The sequence below is a fragment of the Odocoileus virginianus genome, chromosome 17 (assembly GCF_023699985.2).
Source record: "Odocoileus virginianus isolate 20LAN1187 ecotype Illinois chromosome 17, Ovbor_1.2, whole genome shotgun sequence".
In the NCBI taxonomy this organism is placed as follows: Eukaryota; Metazoa; Chordata; class Mammalia; order Artiodactyla; family Cervidae; genus Odocoileus; species Odocoileus virginianus.
This window is the reverse complement of record NC_069690.1, coordinates 39,447,726-39,470,323: the sequence shown is the minus strand read 5'-3', so window position 1 is coordinate 39,470,323 and position 22,598 is coordinate 39,447,726. Positions and strand designations below refer to the sequence as shown.

At 38.6% G+C, this 22,598-nt stretch overlaps 2 protein-coding genes across 2 annotated transcripts; both read left to right on the top strand.

The window, feature by feature from the left end:
- The first annotated feature begins 14,958 nt into the window (after nucleotides 1–14,958).
- On the top strand, nucleotides 14,959–18,135 carry LOC139039121 (keratin, high-sulfur matrix protein, B2B). Its single transcript, XM_070479440.1, has one exon. It carries the CDS (start codon nucleotides 14,995–14,997, stop codon nucleotides 15,481–15,483), a length of 489 nt encoding a protein of 162 aa, XP_070335541.1. The 5' UTR covers nucleotides 14,959–14,994; the 3' UTR covers nucleotides 15,484–18,135.
- A 1,703-nt stretch (nucleotides 18,136–19,838) lies between these two features.
- On the top strand, nucleotides 19,839–20,826 carry LOC110141040 (keratin, high-sulfur matrix protein, B2B). Its single transcript, XM_020899763.2, has one exon. The coding sequence runs from the start codon at nucleotides 19,877–19,879 to the stop codon at nucleotides 20,468–20,470; it is 594 nt and encodes a 197-aa protein (XP_020755422.2). The 5' UTR covers nucleotides 19,839–19,876; the 3' UTR covers nucleotides 20,471–20,826.
- The last annotated feature ends 1,772 nt before the right edge of the window (nucleotides 20,827–22,598 follow it).

Here is a 22,598-nt window from a genome sequence, read left to right as displayed (position 1 = left end):
TAGCAATTAATTCTAATACTCCTCAAAATACTCTTCGGAAAGTGAGGAAAGGGAATTACAACTGATGTATTTTTTAATACCTACACAATTCCCTCGTGTATTGTGAAGCAGAAAATAAAAATCCATTGAAGGGCTGGGTTTATATGAACATGAAGTTGGTATTCACTGTCCTCATTTTAACCTCCAAGGAGCATTCAAGAATGAAGCAAAGATGAAATAAAAGACACTTAATGGAACTTCTGTGCTAAAGGATGAAATCTTTGGTCATAAAATCAAAGTGGTGAGTCAATCACAGGAGGAAGAGGAGAATGGGGATGATTTGTTGTTGGTGGTGGTGGTGGTCAGTCACTAAATCATGTCTGACTCTTTGTGATCCATAAACTGAAGCAGGCCAGGCTTCTCTGTCCTTCACTATCTCCCTGAGTTTGTTCAAACTCATGTCCATTGAGTCAGTGATGCCATCCCACATTTCATCCTCTGTTGCCCCCTTCTCCTCTTGCCCTCAAACTTTCCCAGCATCAGGGTCTTTTCTAATGAGTCAGCTCTTTGCATCAGGCGACCAAAGTACTGGAGCTTCAGCTTCAGCATCAGTCCTTGCAATGAATATTCAGGGTTGATTTCCTTAGGATTGATCGGTTTGATATCCTTGTAGTCCAAGGGACTCTCAAGAGTCTTCCCCAGCACCAACCTTTAGGAATGTTTACCTAAGGATTATTAGATATTCTTCTTTGGGATGAAGAAGTTTTGAAACTGGAGAGAGGTGTGGTGGTTACACAACGTTATGAATGCACTGAATACCACTCAATTGTACACTTTAAAACAGTTCATTGTATATTATGTGAATTTCACCTCAATTAATCAAAGGGATGGGGTCTCCATTAGTGCAAATTTCAAGAATTAGAAAAAGGCACCACCTTGAGGTAGACACAATGAGGAATACACATCTTGTTTAGACATAGCTCTTTGTGTAAAGAAAGAATCTACTTCCTCTGAGTAGGCAAAGTCCCTCATTGGGACACAACCTAAAAACTGAAACACTGTGGCTCCAAAATGTGGTCATCATTCTACCCACTCAAATACCACTCTCTTGTCTCCCATTATGTTGGTAAGATTTAGGTTGGATGCACCTTTCATTTAGAAGGACCTCAGCTTCAAAGCACAAAAAAGAGCTTGTTGGCACTGAGGAGAGAAGAGAAGGGTCTTGTTTGTGTGTGTTAGTCACTCGGTCTTGTCCTACTCTTTGCAACATCATAGACTATAGCCCTTCATGCTCCTCTCTCCCTGGAATTCTCCAGGGAAGAATACTGGCTTGGGTAGCCATTCCCTTCTCCAGGGGATCTTCCCAACGCTGTGGTTGAACCCAGATCTACCACATTGCAGGCAGATTCTTTACTGTCTGAGCCACAAGTTGGGGATAAGATGAAGTCCTTGAAGTTTATGTGTTATCTAGTCTTGGTCACTGGAATGGGAGCCCAGAAACACAGAATCCCAGGCAGGATTGACTGTTCATTTGGTTGGTACTTTAACCATGTCTTATGTCTGAGAAATCTAAGACAGGTAGATGCAAATGAATTTAAAAAATGGTAAAATAGAGTTTAAGAAATTGGAAAGAACCCCTTAAACTTTAACTAGAAAACTGGAACCCTAACATCTTAAAGAATAATAACTCAAAACTTTAGTCTCTGTGAACAAAGGCAAACACTGAAGCATAACAGACAAACATATTTTACACATAACAGGCAAACACACATTTATGACTCTGGTATTGTCTGGGCCCCATAGCTTCAGTGAAGTAATTAGAACCAAAGAGAATAAGCACAGCAATAAAAAAGTGTTAATGATAAAGGACCTGGCATTTTTTTTTTCTCCAAAGAAGACTACAGATAGGGGTACCCAGGATAGAAAATTTACACAGGGAAGCATCGCAAATGATTACAACTTCTTATTCTATTTCTATGGAAACTATTCAGGAAGAAATAGGTCTAAGTGGTAGGAAGAAAGATTCTGATTAAACTTTATTTTCTTGATTTATTTAGAGGGGGTGAAGAAATGTTCAAATTAGTTTTCATTCTGTAGCAGAAGAGTAGAATTGTCAAATTTAAGTGTCATATCTTGCAATGGTTAATCTTAATGTAGCAACTTTGATAGCTAAGGAATCCCTAAATAGCTGGTAAAACATTTCTGGGTATGTCTGTGGGGGATATTTCTGAAGAGACTGGCATTTGAATTGATGGACTGAGTAAAGATTGCCTATCACCAGTATCAGTAGGCACTGTCCCGTTCATTGAGGGCCTGAATAGAACAAGAAGGGAGCTCTCTCTTGCTTGCACACATTCATCTTCTCCAGCCCTTGGGCATGGTGCCCTGGCTCTGCAGGCTTTGGACTTGAACTGGAACTTACACCATTGGCTCCCCTGTTTCTCAGGCCTTCAAGTTTGAACTGAAATTATAATACTGAGTTTCCTGGGTCTTCAGCTTGTAGTCAGCAGATCATAAGACTGCTCAGCTTCCAAAATTGCCTAATAAATCCCTTTCTACATATTTGCATCCATCTTAACACTTCTATTTCTCTAGAAAACAAAGACTAATACATCTTACTCTTAATTCTATAAGGGTAACTAAAGACAGAAACATGAAAATTTAGCTAAATTTTGCACTGGGAGAGATGTTGCAAATAGTGCCACAGTAGAAAAGTAGAGAAATGGAAGGCTGATATGCAATGCTACTGTCTCCAGTGCCCTGCATTTCAGCTCTTCAAACATCTAAACTTTTTGCAAGGTGAGAAAAATACTTTTAGTATCAAAGATTCTGCTGAGTTTCACTATGAATTAAATATCTGTTGCAATGGTGAATGGTATCGTTTCGTTAATTTCTCTTTCTGTTTTCTCATTGTTAGTGTATAGGTTGGATGCATGAGACAAGTGCTCGGGCCTGGTGCACTGGGAAGACCCAGAGGGATCGGGTGGAGAGGGAGGTGGGAGGGGGGATCGGGATGGGGAATACATGTAAATCCATGGCTAATTAATTTCAATGTATGACAAAAACCACTGCAATGTTGTAAAGTAATTAGCCTCCAACTAATAAAAATAAATGGAAAATAAATAAATAAATAAATAAATAAATAAATAAGTAAAAAATAAATATCTGGTGAGATCATAATAATGACAATTACTACAATTAAAATATTACAAACAACCAAGGTAAAAAAAAAAAAAGCTAATCAAAGACTCTATGTTATATAGATTTGCTTAAGTAGAAAAAAGCAAAATAGTCACAAAGAAACATACCAAATTCAATGTGGGATTTGAAAATGCTTAATTCAGACTAAGGAAGAGTTATGGCATAAACTCAAAGTTGTCATTCTTGGAGAGGCACAACAAACATTTATTGTTCTGGATTAAGATTCATAAACTAGATGGAGGTTCTTGACATTGTATAGGAGACAGGGATCAAGGCCATCCCCAAGAAAAAGAAAGGCAAAAAAAACCAAATTGGCTATCTGAGGATGCCTTACAAATAGCTGTGAAAAGAAGAGAAGCCAAAAGCAAAGGAGAAAAGGAAAGATATAGCCATTTGAATGCAGAGTTCCAAAGAACAGCCAGGAGAGGTAAGAAAGCCTTCCTCAGCGATCAGTGCAAAGAAATAGAGGAAAGCAATAGAATGGGAAAGACTAGAGATCTCTTCAAGATAATTAGAGATACCAAGGGAACACTTCATGCAAAGATGGGCTCAATAAAGGACAGAAATGGTAGGGATCTAACAGAAGCAGAAGATATTAAGAAGAGGTGGCAAGAATACACAGAAGAACTATACAAAAACGATCTTCATGACCCAAATAATCACCATGGTGTGATCATTCACCTAGAGCCAGACATCCTGGAATGTGAAGTCAAGTGGGCCTTAGGAAGCATCACTACAAACAAAGCTAGTGGAGGTGATGGAATTCCAGTTGAGCTATTTCAAATCCTGAAAGATGATGCCATGAAAGTGCTACACTCAATATGTCAGCAAATTTGGAAGACTCAGCAGTGGCCACAGGACTGGAAAAGGTCAGTTTTCATTCCAATCCCAAAGAAAGGCAATGCCAAAGAATGCTCAAACTACCACACAATTGCACTCATCTCACACACTAGTAAAAGTAATGCTCAAAATTCTCCAAGCCAGGCTTCAGCAATATGTGAACCATGAACTTCCAGATTTTCTAGCTGGTTTTTAAAAATGCAGAGGAACCAGAGATCAAATTGCCAACCTTCGCTGGATCGTGGAAAAATCAAGTTTCAGAAAAACATCTATTTCTGTTTTATTGACTATACCAAAGCTTTTGACTGCATGGATCACAATAAACTGTGGAAAATTCTTAGAGAGATGGGAATACCAGACCACCTGACCTGCCTCTTGAGAAACCTGTATGCAGGCCAGGAAGCAACAGTTAGACTGGACATGGAACAACAGACTGGTTCCAAATAGGAAAAGGAGTACATCAAGGCTGTATATTGTCATCTGGCTTATTTAACTTATATGCAGAGTACATCATGAAAAACACTCGGCTGGAAGAAGCACAAGCTGGAATCAAGATTGCCAGGAGGAATATCAATAATGTCAGATATGCAGATGACACCACCCTTATGGCAGAAAGTACTAAAGAGCCTCTTGATGAAAGTGAAAGAGGAGGGTGGAAAAAGTTGGCTTAAAGCTCAACATTCAGAAAACTAAGATCATGGCATCTGGTCCCATCACTTCATGGCAAACAGATGGAGAAACAGTGGAAACAGTGGCTGAATTTCTTTTTCTGGGCTCCAAAATCACCGCAGATGGTGACTGCAGCCATGAAATTAAAAGACACTTACTCCTTGGAAGGAAAGTTATGACCAACTTAGCATGTTAAAAAGCAGAGACATTACATTGCCAACAAAGGTCTGTCTAGTCAAGGCTATGGTTTTTCCAGTGGTCATGTATGGATGTGAAAGTTGGACTATAAAGAAAGCTAAGCGCTGAAGAATTGATGCTTTTGAACTGTGATGTTGGAGAATACTCTTGAGAGTCTCTTGGACTGCAAGGAGATCCAACCAGTCCTTCCTAAAGGAAATCAGTCCTGAATATACATTGGAAGGACTGATGCTGAAGCTGAAACTCCAATATTTTGGCCACCTGATGCAAAGAGCTGACTCATTTGAAAAGACCCTAATGCTGGGAAAGATTGAAGGCAGGAGGAGAAGTGGACGACAGAGGATGAGATGGTTGGATGGCATCACCAACTCAATGGACATGAATTTGGATAAATCCAGGAGTTGGTGATGGACAGGGAGGCCTGGTGTGCTGTGGTTCATAGGGTTACAAAGAGTCGGACATGACTGAGCGACTGAACTGAACTGAACTGAAGCCTCATCAGTCCAGATTACCTTTCACTGGCCCTAAACAAAACCTTTATCTTCACCTTGTCAGTTGCCTCATTCAAATGATACAGTTATACAAACTTTATAGCTAATTGGATTACTCTCTAACATCTGAAATAAACTACACACTGAAGCTCTAATGCATTATAGTATGCTACATACTCCAGGGTTAATACACTGAGTGTGGTTTTTCTTACGGTTACCAAAGGGGAAAGGTGGGGGGATGTATAAATTAGGAGTTTGGGATTAACATATATACACACTACAAAATGATCACCAAGGACCTGCCGTACAGAAGAGAGAACTGCTCAACGTTTTGTAGAAGCCTGGATGGGAGGGAGTTTGTGGGAGAACGGATACATGTATATATATGGTCGAGTCCCTTTCCTGTCCACCTGCAACTATCTCAGCATTGTTAAACGGCTATACTCCAATGCAAAATAAAAAGTTTATTTAAGAAAACCAAGGACCTACTGTATAGCACAGGGAACTCTGCTCAATACTCAATAATAACCTAAATGGGAAAAGAATCTTTATATGTATATATACATACATCTTTATATGTTCAATCATATAAAGTTGCACCTGAAGCCAATACAACATTGTAAGTCAACTACACTCTGATACAAAATTTAAATTTAAAAAAAAACTTTTTTTCTTTTCCATTTATTTTTATTAGTTGGAGGCTAATTACTTTACAGCATTGCAGTGGTTTTTGTCATACATTGAAATGAATTAGCCATGGATTTACATGTATTCCCCATCCCGGTCCCCCCTCCCACCTCCCTCTCCACCCCATCCCTCTGGGTCTTCCCAGTGCACCAGGCCTAAAGATCATTGCAGTATACTAACACATATATATGGAATTTAGAAAGATGGTAACGATAACCCTATATGCAAAAAAAGAAAAAGAGACTCAGATGTATAGAACAGACTTGTGGACTCTGTGGGAGAAGGCGAGGGTGGGATGTTTCAAGAGAACAGCATCGAAACATGTATATCTAGGGTGAAACAGATCACCAGCCCAGGTTGGATGCATGAGACAAAAAATTTTTTTAAGAGTGTGATTTTATGCAGTTAAGAACATTGAAATCTATAGAAAATCCTAAGATCAAAGATTAAAGTCACAAATCAAGTAAGTTAATTTTTTTAGCACTTCCTATTTCCTTGGAGTGTGTTTTTGTAGAGTTAAAAGAAATAAAATCTCCAGAAAAGTCTCTACTGAAGAGCATTACTACTTACCCTAAGGTTTACCTTTCTTCCCTTCACCATAAAAAGGCCGAAGAAAGTGGTCAAATTGCCACATCTTGTCACTCACTCTTTGATTTTCCCTAGAACAATGGCTTACCTAGGACAGTGGTTAAAAGAGTTTAGTGCGGGGACTTACCTGGCAGTCCACTGGTTAAGACTGTGCTTCCATTACAGGGAGAATGGGTTTGATCCCTGGGTTGGGGAACTAAGATCCTACTTGCTGCATGGTATGGCCAAAATATGTTTAAAAATCAGTTTAGTCTGGAAGCCCATGGTGTGGATTCAAATCTAAGATTAAGCACTTGTTAGTGTGAACTTGGACAAATTACTTAATCTGTGACTTGGTTTTATCACATGGATGATGGGAATAGCAATGGTACCTCCCCTATAGAATTGCTGTGAAGAATAAATGAACAGATACATGCACAGTTTCAGAACCACTTGGGCATATAATAAGTGCTCCAAAAATATTATCAGTGGTAAATCATCCACATTTCCTAGCCTTAAAGACAGAATATTTTTCTTTCTGACCGGCTTCACTGTCAAGGTGAAGATGAGAAAAGCAGAGAATGGGCATCCATCAACATTGGAGGCCACTTGGCTGGGAATTAAACTGTCATATGAGACCCAAGAGCTCAATTATAAGGATCAACACTCAGTAATATTGACACTCCTTTTATTTATTTATTTTTCCATTTATTTTTATTAGTTGGAGGCTAATTACTTTACAACATTGCAGTGGTTTTTGTCATACATTGAAATGAATTAGCCATGGATTTACATGTATTCCCTATCCTGGTCCCCCCTCCCACCTCCCTCTCCACCCGATCCCTTCTGGGTCTTCCCAGTGCACCAGGCCCGAGCACTTGTCTCATGCACCCAACCTGGGCTGGTGATCTGTTTCACCCTAGATAATATACATGTTTCGATGCTGTTCTCTTGAAACATCCCACCCTCGCCTTCTCCCACAGAGTCCACAAGTCTGTTCTATACATCTGAGTCTCTTTTTCTGTTTTGCATATAGGGTTATCGTTACCATCTTTCTAAAGTCCATATATATGTGTTAGTATACTGTAATGGTCTTTATCTTTCTGGCTTACTTCGTTCTGTATCATGGGCTCCAGTTTCATCCATCTCATTAGAACTGATTCAAATGAATTCTTTTTAATGGCTGAGTAATATTCCATGGTGTATATGTACCACAGCTTCCTCATCCATTCGTCTGCTGATGGGCATCTAGGTTGCTTCCATGTCCTGGCTATGACAAACAGTGCTGCGATGAACATTGGGGTGCACGTGTCTCTTTCAGATCTGGTTTCCTCGGTGTGTATGCCCAGAAATGGGATTGCTGGGTCATATGGCAGTTCTATTTCCAGCTTTTTAAGAAATCTCCACACTGTTTTGCCATAGTGGCTGTACTAATTTGCATTCCCACCAACAGTGTAAGAGGGTTCCCTTTTCTCCACACCCTCCCCAGCATTTATTGCTTGTAGACATTTGGATAGCAGCCATCCTGACTGGCGTTTAATGGTACCAAATTGTGGTTTTGATTTGCGTTTCTCTGATAATGAGTGATGTTGAGCATTTTTCATGTGTTATTTTGCCATCTGTATGTCATCCTTGGAGAAATGTCTGTTGAGTTCTTTGGCCCATTTTTTGATTGGGTCATTTATTTTTCTGGAGTTGAGCTGGAGGAGTTGCTTGTATATTTTTGAGATTAGTCCTTTGTCTGTTGCTTCGTTTGCTATTATTTTCTCCCAATCTGAGGGCTGTCTTTTCACCTTGCTTATTATAGTTTCCTTTGTTGTGCAAAAGCTTTCAAGTTTCATTAGGTCCCATTTGTTTATTTTTGCTTTTGTTTCTAAAATTCTGGGATGTGGGTCATAGAGGATCCTGCTGTGATTTATGTCAGAGAGTGTTTTGCCTATGTTCTCCTCTAGGAGTTTTATAGTTTTTGGTCTTACATTTAGATCTTTAATCCATTTTGAGTTTATTTTTGTGTATGGTGTTAGAAAGTGTTCTAGTTTCATTCTTTTACAGGTGGTTGACCAGTTTTCCCAGCACCACTTGTTAAAGAGGTTGTCTTTTTTCCATTGTATATCCTTGCCTCCTTTGTCGAAGATAAGGTGACCATAGGTTCGTGGATTTATCTCTGGGCTTTCTATTCTGTTCCATTGATCTATATTTCTCTTTGTGCCAGTATCATACTGTCTTTTTTTTTTTTTTTTTTTTTAATTTTTATTAGTTGGAGGCTAATTACTTTACATCATTACAGTAGTTTTTGTTATACATTGATATGAATTAGCCATGGATTTACATGTATTCCCCATCCCAGTCCCCCCTCCCACCTCCCTCTCCACCCGATCCCTCTGGGTCTTCCCAGTGCACCAGGCCCGAGCACTTGTCTCATGTACCCAACCTGAGCTGGTTATCCGTTTCACCCTAGATAATATACATGTTTCAATGCTGTTCTTCTGAAACATCCCACCCTCTCCTTCTCCCAGAGTCCACAAGTCTGTTCCATACATCTGAGTCTCTTTTTCTGTTTTGCATATAGGGTTCTCGTTACCATCTTTCTAAAGTCCATATATATGTGTTAGTATACTGTAATGGTCTTTATCTTTCTGGCTTACTTCGCTCTGTATAATGGGCTCCAGTTTCATCCATCTCATTAGAACTGATTCAAATGAATTCTTTTTAATGGCTGAGTAGTATTCCATGGTGTATATGTACCACAACTTCCTCATCCATTCGTCTGCTGATGGGCATCTGGGTTGCTTCCATGTCCTGGCTATTATAAACAGTGCTGCGATGAACATTGGGGTGCATGTGGCTCTTTCAGATCTGGTTTCCTTGGTGTGTATGCCCAGAAGTGGGATTGCTGGGTCATATGGCAGTTCTATTTCCATCTTTTTAAGAAATCTCCACACTGTTTTCCATAGTGGCTGTACTAATTTGCATTCCCACCAACAGTGTAAGAGGGTTCCCTTTTCTCCACACCCTCTCCAGCATTTATTGCTTGTAGACATTTGGATAGCAGCCATCCTGACTGGCGTGTAATGGTACCTCATTGTGGTTTTGATTTGCATTTCTCTGATAATGAGTGATGTTGAGCATCTTTTCATGTGTTTGTTAGCCATCTGTATGTCTTCCTTGGAGAAATGTCTGTTGAGTTCTTTGGCCCATTTTTTGATTGGGTCATTTATTTTTCTGGAGTTGAGCTGGAGGAGTTGCTTGTATATTTTTGAGATTAATCCTTTGTCTGTTGCTTCATTTGCTATTATTTTCTCCCAGTCTGAGGGCTGTCTTTTCACCCTGCTTATAGTTTCCTTTGTTGTGCAAAAGCTTTCAAGTTTCATTAGGTCCCATTTGTTTATTTTTGCTTTTATTTCTGAAATTCTGGGATGTGGGTCATAGAGGATCCTGCTGTGATTTATGTCGGAGAGTGTTTTGCCTATGTTCTCCTCTAGGAGTCTTATAGTTTCTGGTCTTACATTTAGATCTTTAATCCATTTTGAGTTTATTTTTGTGTATGGTGTTAGAAAGTGTTCTAGTTTCATTCTTTTACAGGTGGTTGACCAGTTTTCCCAGCACCACTTGTTAAAGAGGTTATCTTTTTTCCATTGTATATCCTTGCCTCCTTTGTCGAAGATAAGGTGACCATAGGTTCGTGGATTTATCTCTGGGCTTTCTATTCTGTTCCATTGATCTATATTTCTGTCTTTGTGCCAGTACCATACTGTCTTGATGACTGTGGCTTTGTCGTAGAGCCTGAAGTCAGGCAGGTTGATTCCTCCAGTTCCATTCTTCTTTCTCAGGATTACTTTGGCTATTCGAGGTTTTTTGTATTTCCATACAAATTGTGAAATTATTTGTTCTAGTCCTGTGAAAAATACCGTTGGTAGTTTGATAGGGATTGCATTGAATCTATAGGTTGCTTTGGGTAGTATAGGCATTTTGACAATATTGATTCTTCCAATCCATGAACACGGTATATTTCTCCATCTGTTTGTGTCCTCTTTGACTTCTTTCATCAGTGTTTTATAGTTTTCTATGTATAAGTCTTTTGTTTCTTTAGGTAGATATACTCCTAAGTATTTTATTCTTTTTGTTGCAATGGTGAATGGTATCGTTTCCTTAATTTCTCTTTCTGTTTTCTCATTGTTAGTGTATAGGAATGCAAGAGATTTCTGTGTGTTAATTTTATATCCTGCAACTTTATTGTATTTGTTGATTAACTCTAGTAATTTTCTGGTAGAGTCTTTAGGGTTTTCTATGTAGAGGATCATGTCATCTGCAAACAGAGAGTTTCACTTCTTCTTTTCCTATCTGCATTCCTTTTACTTCTTTTTCTGCCCTGATTCCTGTGGCCAACACTTCCAAAACTATATTGAATAGTAGTGGTGAGAGTGGGTACCCTTGTCTTCTTCCTGATTTCAGGGGAAATGCTTTCAATTTTCACCATTGAGGGTGATGCTTGCTGTGGGTTTGTCATATATAGCTTTTATTATGTTGAGGTATGTTCCTTCTATTCCTGCTTTCTGGAGAGTTTTAATCATAAATGGATGTTGAATTTTGCCAAAGGCTTTTTCTGCATCTACTGAGATAATCATATGATTATCTTTCAATTTGTTAATGTGGTGTATTACATTGATTGACTTGCGGATATTAAAGAATCCTTGCATTCCTGGGATAAAGCCCAATGGTCATGGTGTATGATTTTTTTAAGATATTGTTGAATCCTGTTTGCTAGAATTTTGTTAAGGATTTTTGCATCTATGTTCATCAGTGATATTGGCCTGTAGTTTTCTTTTTTTGTGGCATCTTTGTCTGGTTTTGGAATTAGGGTGATGGTGGCCTCATAGAACTGAGTTTGGAAGTTTACCTTCTTCTGCAATTTTCTGGAAGAGTTTGAGTAAGATAGGTGTTAGCTCTTCTCTAAATTTTTGGTAGAATTCAGCTGTGAAGCCATCTGGTCCTGGGCTTTTGTTTGCTGGAAGATTTCTGATTACAGTTTCGATTTCCTTGCTTGTGATGGGTTTGTTAAGACCCTCTATTTCTTCCTGGTTCAGTTTTGGAAAGTTATACTTCTCTAAGAACTTGTCCATTTCTTCCAAGTTGTCCATTTTATTGGCATAGAGCTGCTGGTAGTAGTCTCTTATGATCCTTTGTATTTCAGTGTTGTCTGTTGTGATCTCTCCATTTTTGTTTTTAATTTTGTTAATTTGGTTCTTCTCCCTTTGTTTCTTTTTTTTTTTATTCTTTTTTTTTCCATTTATTTTTATTAGTTGGAGGCTAATTACTTTACATCATTACAGTAGTTTTTGTCATACATTGAAATGAATTAGCCATGGATTTACATGTATTCCCCATCCCGGTCCCCCCTCCCACCTCCCTCTCCACCCGATCCCTCTGGGTCTTCCCAGTGCACCAGGCCCGAGTACTTGTCTCATGTATCCAACCTGGGCTTGTGATCTGTTTCACCCTAGATAATATACATGTTTCAATGCTGTTCTTCTGAAACATCCCACCCTCGCCTTCTCCCAGAGTCCACAAGTCTGTTCTATACATCTGAGTCTCTTTTTCTGTTTTGCATATAGGGTTATCGTTACCATCTTTCTAAAGTCCATATATATGTGTTAGTATACTGTAATGGTCTTTATCTTTCTGGCTTACTTCGCTCTGTATAATGGACTCCAGTTTCATCCATCTCATTAGAAATGATTCAAATGAATTCTTTTTAATGGCTGAGTAATATTCCATGGTGTATATGTACCACAACTTCCTCATCCATTCGTCTGCTGATGGGCATCTGGGTTGCTTCCATGTCCTGACTAACTCCCTTTGTTTCTTAATGAGTCTTGCTAATGGTTTGTCAATTTTGTTTATTTTTTTCAAAAAACCAGCTTTTAGCTTTGTTGATTTTTGCTATGGTCTCTTTAGTTTCTTTTGCATTTATTTCTGCCCTAATTTTTAAGATTTCTTTCCTTGTACTAATCCTGGGGTTCTTCATTTCTTCCTTCTCTAGTTGCTTTAGGTGTAGAGTTAGGTTATTTATTTGACTTTGTTCTTGTTTCTTGAGGTAGTCCTGTAATGCTATGAATCTTCCCCTTAGCACTGCTTTTACAGTGTCCCATAGGTTTTGGGTTGTTGTGTTTTCATTTTCATTCATTTCTATGCATATTTTGATTTCTTTTTCGATTTCTTCTATGATTTGTTGGTTATTCAGAAGCGTGTTGTTTAGCCTCCATATGTTTGAATTTTTAATAATTTTTTTCCTGTAATTGAGATCTAATCTTACTGCACTGCGGTCAGAAAAGATGACTGGAATGATTTCAATTTTTTTGATTTTACCAAGACTAGATTTATGGCCCAGGATGTGATCTATTCTGGAGAAGGTTCCGTGTGCACTTGAGAAAAAGGTGAAGTTGATTGTTTTGGGGTGAAACATCCTATAGATGTCAATTAGGTCTAGCTGGTCCATTGTGTCCTTTAAAGTTTGTGTTTCCTTGTTCATTTTCTGTTTAGTTGATCTATCCATAGTTGTGAGTGGGGTATTAAAGTCTCCTACTATTATTGTGTTACCATTAATTTCCTCTTTCATACTCGTTAGCGTTTGCCTTACATATTGCGGTGCTCCTATGTTGGGTGCATATATATTTATAATTGTTATATCTCCTTCTTGGATTGATCCTTTGATCATTATGTAGTGTCCATCTTTTCTCTTTTCACATCCTTTATTTGAAAGTCTATTTTATCTGATATGAGTATTGCGACTCCTGCTTTCTTTTGGTCTCCATTTGCGTGGAATATTTTTTTCCAGCCCTTCACTTTTAGTCTGTATGTGTCCCTTGTTTTGAGGTGGGTCTCTTGTAGACAGCATATATAGGGGTCTTGCTTTTGTATCCATTCAGCCAGCCTTTGTCTTTTGGTTGGGGCATTCAACCCATTTACATTTAAGGTAATTATTGATAGGTATGGTCCCGTTGCCATTTATTTTGTTGTTTGGGGTTCACGTTTACACCACCTTTCTGTGTTTCCTGTCTAGAGAAGATCCTTTAGTATTTGTTGAAGAGCTGGTTTGGTGGTGCTGAATTCTCTCAGCTTTTGCTTGTCTGTAAAGCTTTTGAGTTCTCCTTCATATCTGAATGAGATCCTTGCTGGGTAGAGTAATCTAGGTTGTAGGTTATTCTCTTTCATTACTTTAAGTATGTCCTGCCATTCCCTTCTGGCCTGAAGGGTTTCTATTGATAGATCAGCTGCTATCCTTATGGGAATCCCTTTGTGTGTTATTTGTTGTTTCTCCCTTGCTGCTTTTAATATTTGTTCTTTGTGTTTGATCTTTGTTAATTTGATTAATATGTGTCTTGGGGTGTTTCACCTTGGGTTTATCCTGTTTGGGACTCTCTGGGTTTCTTGGACTTGGGTGGCTATTTCCTTCCCCATTTTAGGGAGGTTTTCAGCTATTATCTCCTCGCGTAACTTCTCATGGCCTTTCTTTTTGTCTTCTTCTTCTGGGACTCCTATGATTCGAATGTTGGGGCATTTCACATTGTCCCAGAGGTCCCTGAGGTTGTCCTCATTTCTTTTGATTCTTTTTTCTTTTTTCCTCTCTGCTTCATTTATTTCCACCATTTTATCTTCTAACTCACTTATCCTATCTTCTGTCTCTGTTATTCTACTCATGGTTCCCTCCAGAGTGTTTTTGATCTCATTTATTTCATTATTAATTTTTCATTGACTTTTTAAAATTTCTTCTAGGTCCTTGTTAAACATTTCTTGCATCTTCTCAATCTTTGTCTCCAGGTTATTTATTTGTAACTCCATTTTGTTTTCAAGATTTTGGATCATTTTTATTATCATTATTCTAAATTCTTTTTCAGGTAGATTCCCTATTTCCTCCTCTTTTGTTTGACTTGGTGGGCTTTTTTCATGTTCCTTTACCTGTTGGGTATTTCTCTGCCTTTTCATCTTGTTTAGATTGCTGTGACACTCCCTTTAAAGGTGAAGCATCACTCAGTTATTCTTTGGGCAATGAGCATATTTCAACAAATATGTGGAATTAGGGGTTATGTACGCAGTGAATGCTAATGACTACTTGACCATGGTGAAAACTCCTAATTGAAGACCAAATAAAATTAACTTTCAAAGCTTTCAGAGAAGAACAAATAACTCAGGGACAGCCAATTACCATCCAGAGACAAGTTGTTTTAAAACAAACAAGGAAGGGACTTTAAGGATTATGCAAATAGCAGCTAGTCAGGGCTTATAAAAGGCCCCCTGTGGAAGTGTCCATCAGAACTCAACAACTTCTCTTAACAACATTCCTCTCAACTTAACCCCTGACACCATGGCTTGCTGTTCCACCAGTTTCTGTGGATTTCCTATCTGTTCCTCTGCTGGGACCTGTGGCTCCAGCTGCTGCCAGTCGACCAGCTTCCAGACCAGCTGCTGCCAGCCAACCTCCATCCAGACCAGCTGCTGCCAGCCCATCTCCATCCAGACCAGCTGCTGCCAGCCAACCTGCCTCCAGACCAGTGGCTGTGAGACTGGCTATGGCATTGGTGGCAGCATTGGCTATGGCCAGGTGGGCAGCAGTGGAGCTGTGAGCAGCCGCACCAGATGGTGCCGCCCTGACTGCCGCGTGGAGGGCACCAGCCTGCCTCCCTGCTGTGTGGTGAGCTGCACATCCCCATCCTGCTGCCAGCTGCACTATGCCCAGGCCTCCTGCTGCCGCCCATCCTACTGTGGGCAGTCCTGCTGCCGCCCAGCCTGCTGCTGCCAGCCCATCTGCACTGAGCCCATCTGCGAGCCCACCTGCTGTGAGCCCATCTGCTAAAAGCCAGGATGCTGATTTTCGACTTGAAAGTTCAACTTCCAACTCAGTCCTTGAAGTAATTATCTCTTCCACCATCCTTGGACCATTAACAAGTTCTTGAACTTTAATCAAAATTTTATGAAAGGTTACCAAATATTTGAACTTCATAGACTTATCTGATTCCATTCAATACTAGAAAAATGTTGATTTCTCCACTAAGTTGACCAAAATACAAATATGACTCAATAAATGGGAAAACCAGTTTGAGTTGGGACTGACCTTCAGCAAAACTCCTCTTCACAGCTCATTGCTGCCAAAGCTGAGGAAGAACCATCTCTCCTTCTCAGATACACTCACCTCCTAAACTCCACCATTTGCAAATTGCACTTCTTATGAAAAGGGAATAATATACCAAGATCTAATAAAATATATACATTTGATAACAGCAAACAAAGCTCTTTTTCTTCATTGAGTGTTGCACAAAAGATTCTAATCTGACTGTGATATTCCACACTATTCTTCTTATACCATGTTAGGAAATATGATCAAATCCAGGAGAGGTTAATCCCCATAAAAAGCACAAACTAAAAAAAATTGAGGGTTTATCAATAGGGGGATGATTGAATAAAGTGTTGTATGACCATACTCTGGAATATTACATAGCTACTTGAAAGAATAATATGCACAATCAAGATGAAATGGATAAATTTCTAGAAACACACAATCCACTGAAATTGAATCATGAATAAATAGAAAATCTTAACAGATGTATAATTAATAAGGAGATGGAATCAATAATAAAACTTCTCAACAAAGAGAATTCTGGTACCAGAAGTCTTCACTGGTGAATTCTATAAAACATTTAAGGAAAAATGAGGCACTAATCCTCCTCAGATTCTTCCAAAAAATTGAAGATAAAGGAACTCTTCTAAATTCATTCTACAAGGCCAGCTTTACTCTAATACCAAAGCCAGACAAAGAAAATACAAGAAAGGAAAATTACAGACCAATATCCCTGATGAATACTGACACAAAAAATCTCAATGAAATACTATCAAATAGGATTCAACAGCACATTTAAAAAGACTATGCATCATGACCAAATGAGATTTTGTCCTAGGATACAAATATGGTTTAATATATGAAAATCAATCAATGTAATACATCACATAACAGAATTAAGTGAGGGAACATTTGGTTATCTCAATAGATACAGAAAAAGTACTGGAGATAATTCAATACCCTTTTGTAATTAAAAAAAAAAAAAACAACACTCAACAAACTAGAACTAGAAGGAAACTCTCTCAGCATACCAAAAGCCACACATGAGAATCCCACATGAATGTCATACTCAACAGTGAAAAACTGAAACCTTTCTTCTAGATCAGGAACAAGAGAAGGATGTCCACTTTCACCTATTCTATTTAATCATAGTACTAGAAGGCATATCTAGAGCAATTAGGCAAGAAAAAGAAATAAAAGTTATAAGATTTACAATTGTCTCTATTTGCAAATGATGTGATATTATAAACAGAAAATCTTAGATTCTACCAAAAAAAAATGTTACAAATTTAGTTAAGTTTTTGCATATAAAATCAACACATGAAGTTTCTTGCACTTCTATATACTAACAACGTTCTGTCAGAAAGAAAAATTCAAGAAACAATCCCATTTACAACAGCATCAAAAAGAATAAAATATTGTGAATAAAGTTATCCAAGGAGGTGAAAGGTCTGAACACTAAAAAGTGTAAGACATGAATGAAAGGAACTAAAGAAGACACAAATAAATTAAAGGTAGTCCATGCTCATGGCTGAAAGAATTAATATTGCTTAAATGTCCATACTACCCAAAGCAATCTATAGATCAATGCAATCCTTATTAGAACATCAATGGCATTTTCCTCATAGATAGAACAAGCTATCCTAAAATTTGTATGGAACCACAAAAGGCCTTGAATATCCAAAGCTATCTTGAGAAAGAAGAACAAAGCTGGAGGCATCTTATTCCCTGATTACAAACTACACTACAAAGCTAGAGTAGTCAAAACAGCATGGTACTGACACAAAAGCAGGCATAGAGACAAACATGAAACAGAACAGAGAGCCCAGAAATAACCCTCATCCTTACTGTCAAAAGATTTGCAAGAGAGGTGCCAAGAGCATTCAGTAGGAAAGGACAATCTTTCCCACAAATGGTGTTGGGAAAACTGGATGTCAACATGAAAAAGAATGAAGTTGGACCCTTATCTTAAAACGTCTACAAAAATAACTCAAAATGGATCAAAAACTTAGAGTTAAAACCATAAACTTATCTAAAGAAAACATAGAGGAAAATCTTCATGATACTGGATTTGATAATGATGATTTCTTGCATATGACCCCAAAAGAATAGGTAACAAAAGTTAAAAGTAAACTGAACTACATCAAAATTAAAAACTTCTCTGCATCAAAGGACAGGCAAAGAGTCAGATACAACTTAACTGACTGAACAACAATAGCAACTAACTAAATGAAAGGGCAATCTACAGAATGGGAGAAGATATTTGCAAATCATAGATTCCAAAGTAAAGAATCCCTACAACTCAACAAAAGGAACACCAACTCTAAACCAATAACAACAAAATTTGGGCAAAGGACATGAATCCACATATCTCCAAAGAAGATGTACAAATGGCAAAAAAAGAAAAAAAACATGAAAAGATGCTCAGTATCACTGATAATTAGGAAAATGCAAACCAAAACCACAGTGACATACCACTTCACATCCATTTGAATGGCTATTCTCAAAATACTCAAAAAAGTATTGGCAAGGACATGGAAAAATTGGAACCCTTGTGCACTGCTGGTGGGAATGTAAATGATATACCCACTATGGGAAGCAATATGACAGTTACTCAAAAAATAAAAATTAGAATTACCATATGATCTAGCAATTGTACTCCTAAGTATACACCCAAAAAAACTGAGAGCATAGTCTTGGAGAGATATTTGTACATTCATGTTCCTGCAAGATTAATTATAGTAATTAAAAGATGGAAGCAGCCAAAGTGTCGTTGATGGATGAATGGATAAACAAATTGTGGAATATGCATATAATGGAATCTTATTCAGCCTTAAAAAAGAAGGAAATTCTGTCATACTCTTCAAGATGGATGAATTTTGAGGACATTATGCTTAGTGAAATAAGCTAACCACAAAAGGACAAATCCTGTATGATTCAATGTAAATGAGGTACAAAAAGTGGTTAGATTCATCAAGACACAGAGTAGGATCATGATTGCCAAGAGTTTGGGGAGGGGATAACAGGGAAGTGGTGTTTAATGGATACAGAGTTTCAGTTTTGTAAGACAAAAGGAGTTCTAGAGATTGATTGCACAACAATGTGAGCATGCTTAACACTAGTAGAGTGAACTCTTAAAAATTGTTAAGTTGGTAAATTTTATGTGTATTTTATTAAAAATTTTTAATAATAAATAGGTATAGTGTGTTAGTTGCTCAGTCATGTCAACTCTTTGCAACCCCATGGACTGTAGCCTGCCAGACTCCTCTGTCCATGGAGTTCTCCAGGCAAGAATACTGGAGTGGGTATCTTCCCAGCCCAGGGATCAAAAGCAGGTCTCTTGCATTGCATAAATAGGTATGGGAGATTACAGCTCTACTAAGCTAAATGATATATATATGTGCATACTCTGGTTTATGTTTGCAGAAGCAAGGAGAAATGTGACAGAATGTGCCCCAAAACTGTTAATATTGACTATCTCTGAAGTACTAGTTTTGGGAGGGATATGTATGTTTTGGGAAAAGGGAGAATAACATTAACTTTTCTTTATATGTCTGCATACTGTTTGACTTATTAAAATGTGTATTCATTACTATCTTATGTTTAAATTAGCAGAGTCAGAAAACAATCTACAGGAACAGTCACTAAGGGTTTCAGTTGAGAATATGTACATTAATAACAAAAATACTAGTTAGAGTGCTGAGGATCCTGTAGCTTACACAACTGAAGCATAGAAAGGCATACTTCTTTTGATGTTGATGACTCAGGTAATAGTTCATGTTTTGATGACACTAGTGGTAGCCATTCCAAGTCTAGACAAATTGTTTACAAAATCATGATCCTTAATTGAATGACCACTTAGGAAGGGAATGTTCAGTTTAGACAAACTCTGCCTAAAGATTATCGAAGGACATTTATGACAAAACAAGCCAGGGCAACAGTTAGCCAAAGTCTCATCTATCATGCAATTTCCATAATGAGCCTTGGCTTGACCCAAAGGGCAAAGAAGAAACATAATGAGATTTAATTGAACAATGACAAAAGCAGGCTATTCAAAATGCTATTTATAACCTTCTTAACAACTCAAATATTAGCCAATCAGAGGCTGACTCTGCAATGGTATCCAGGAAAAATGCTAAATGTTAGGGAAATTCCATGGCTCTACGGGATATATAAAAGGGCAGATGTAGACGGTGCAGCCAAAACTCAAACTTCTCTTAACAGCCCTCCTCTCAACCCACCTCCTGACACCATGGCCTGTTGCTCTACCAGCTTCTGTGGATTTCCTATCTGTTCCACTGGGGTAACCTGTGGCTCCAGCCCCTGCCAGCCGACCTGCTGCCAGACCAGCTGCTGCCAGCCAACCTCCATCCAGACCAGCTGCTGCCAGCCCATCTCCATCCAGACCAGCTGCTGCCAGCCAACCTGCCTCCAGACCAGTGGCTGTGAGACTGGCTATGGCATTGGTGGCAGCATTGGCTATGGCCAGGTGGGCAGCAGTGGAGCTGTGAGCAGCCGCACCAGATGGTGCCGCCCTGACTGCCGCGTGGAGGGCACCAGCCTGCCTCCCTGCTGTGTGGTGAGCTGCACATCCCCATCCTGCTGCCAGCTGCACTATGCCCAGGCCTCCTGCTGCCGCCCATCCTACTGTGGGCAGTCCTGCTGCCGCCCAGCCTGCTGCTGCCAGCCCATCTGCACTGAGCCCATCTGTGAGCCCATCTGCTAAAGCAAGGGTGCTGATTACTTAAGAATGAAAGGGGAAGCAGAACAAACCTGTGCTGATCTCTGAAGAACCATTCGATTTTTCTTGGATGCTAAGTATCGCGAAGTTTCTAAGCTGCTCAGAAATGAAAGTCTTAGGATACTTTTGAATGTTCTGAAATACCACATTGAAAACAAGCCTCAACCACGATGTCTGAATTTCCTGCCTTGCTTGAGCAGAGTACCAGATTCGAGTAGCTCTTCATTTCAGTGACATCTCTGATCTCTTTCCTCTCTTGATTCCCACATATTTTCAGACCTGCTTTCTCCTTCAATGTCCCCTGTTAATTTCAAATAAAATACTTAAACTTGCAAAGCAAACTGAGTTATTTTCTTCCTTCTACCTTGAAGTTTATCCACCTTTAGCTGGAGTTCAAGAAGAGTGAATTTGACAGTAACGCTAAGGCATGAACTTAAAGTCTAAGCCAGAGAGATTAAATACAAATTACATTATACTTAAATCTATTGCTTAGCAATATGCTCCATGCTTCAAGTAATCTTCATAGTTGCTCAAATACTTACCTGATCTAATCTGTTGCGAAAAGAAAGAAAGTGAAGTTGCTCAGTCGTGTCCAACTCTTTGCAGCCCTATAGACTGTAGCCCACCAGTCCTCTATCCATGGGGGCTCTCCAGGCAAGAATACTGGAGTAGGTTGCCATTTCATTTTTCAGGGTATCTTGCCAATCCAGGGATCAAACCCGAGTCTCCCACATTACAGGCAGATTCTTTACCCTCTGAGCCACCATGCCATTTTTACTTAACATTTTCAGATTGATCAAAGCTATAGATGTAATCCTACCATATTTTAATCTCCTTCTACTTAATACACTAGATGTTCTCCTTCATGCAGGCTCCATATCTAAATAAATTGTATTACCTATTAACTAGATTTCAAAATATCAACCAGATACTATCAGATACTATCTATTTTCCAAGAACATTTATGTTCAGTTCCTAAACCTTAGCCTATTATATTCTTCCCGCTGATTCCCAGATTGCTCTCTAAGTTTCAAATCCAACACTAACCACCATTAACTGTATTTTTATGGTGTATCTATGGTCTCAATGAGAATAGAACAAACAGCTGCGGAGGTAACCAGTGAGTTCTACCATCACCATTCTAATGGATGTGTCAGACACATTCATCAGAAACCTGAAACAACTATGTATTTTATACTTTGCAACCCAGTCTGAAAAATGTTCTCAATAAATGCACACACATCTGGAACAAAAAATACCTCTTACCATTTGATTTTTTCAGTTCTTAAGTATGTGAGCACAACATACAAAATACAATAGGACAAAACATAGAACACTTTGAGAACAATATTTCTGAGACAATTACAAGCTCCCAGCACTCACCTCTATAGTTCAGTTGGTGGCAGTGATAGGTCACACACAAGATTACTTATTTCAGAGAAGAGGAAAGTAGATACAGTGCACCCTTCAAAATGTCAGAGCTTATCGATGCTTTTTCTTAAGACTTAGTTCAACTATTAAATATAAAAAGATGTCAGCTTTTCCTCTTCTCTTTTGACAATAATAAGGACTGCTTCATGAGAGGCACTACAGCTTGAACGTTCTATTTAATCATTTATAAGTGGTATAGACACCTATGAATCATGCCTTTTACTCCACCCATTGAAAGTCAGATTCAATAAACATTTATTAAGGTTCTACCAGAAGCAAAGCACTGTGTTGGTTATCTTTCTATATACCATATCATTTGGTTCACAAGGAAATATTTCTGGCCTGAAATACAAGTAATAATTTACACATTTCAAATTGGTTGAAATCAAAGGAACAATGATGGTGATTTATTTGATGTTGGAATAAATGAGTTGGGAGCTTTTAATTATGTGTGACCAAAGGTACCTTTCAATTCAGTGGATGTCTTGATGTTCTAAATTCAAGAGAATTCACTTTATATATTCAAGAGGGGAAAAAATAGCTAAAAACAACACAATTAGTCTTAGTCTTAGAGACCTGGACAGAGAATCACATGGAATAACTACCTCTACAAAATGAGGGTGTTGACGTGGACAAAAATGGGAGGGCTCTTTGAACATGGAAAACCACAAACTTATTCCAA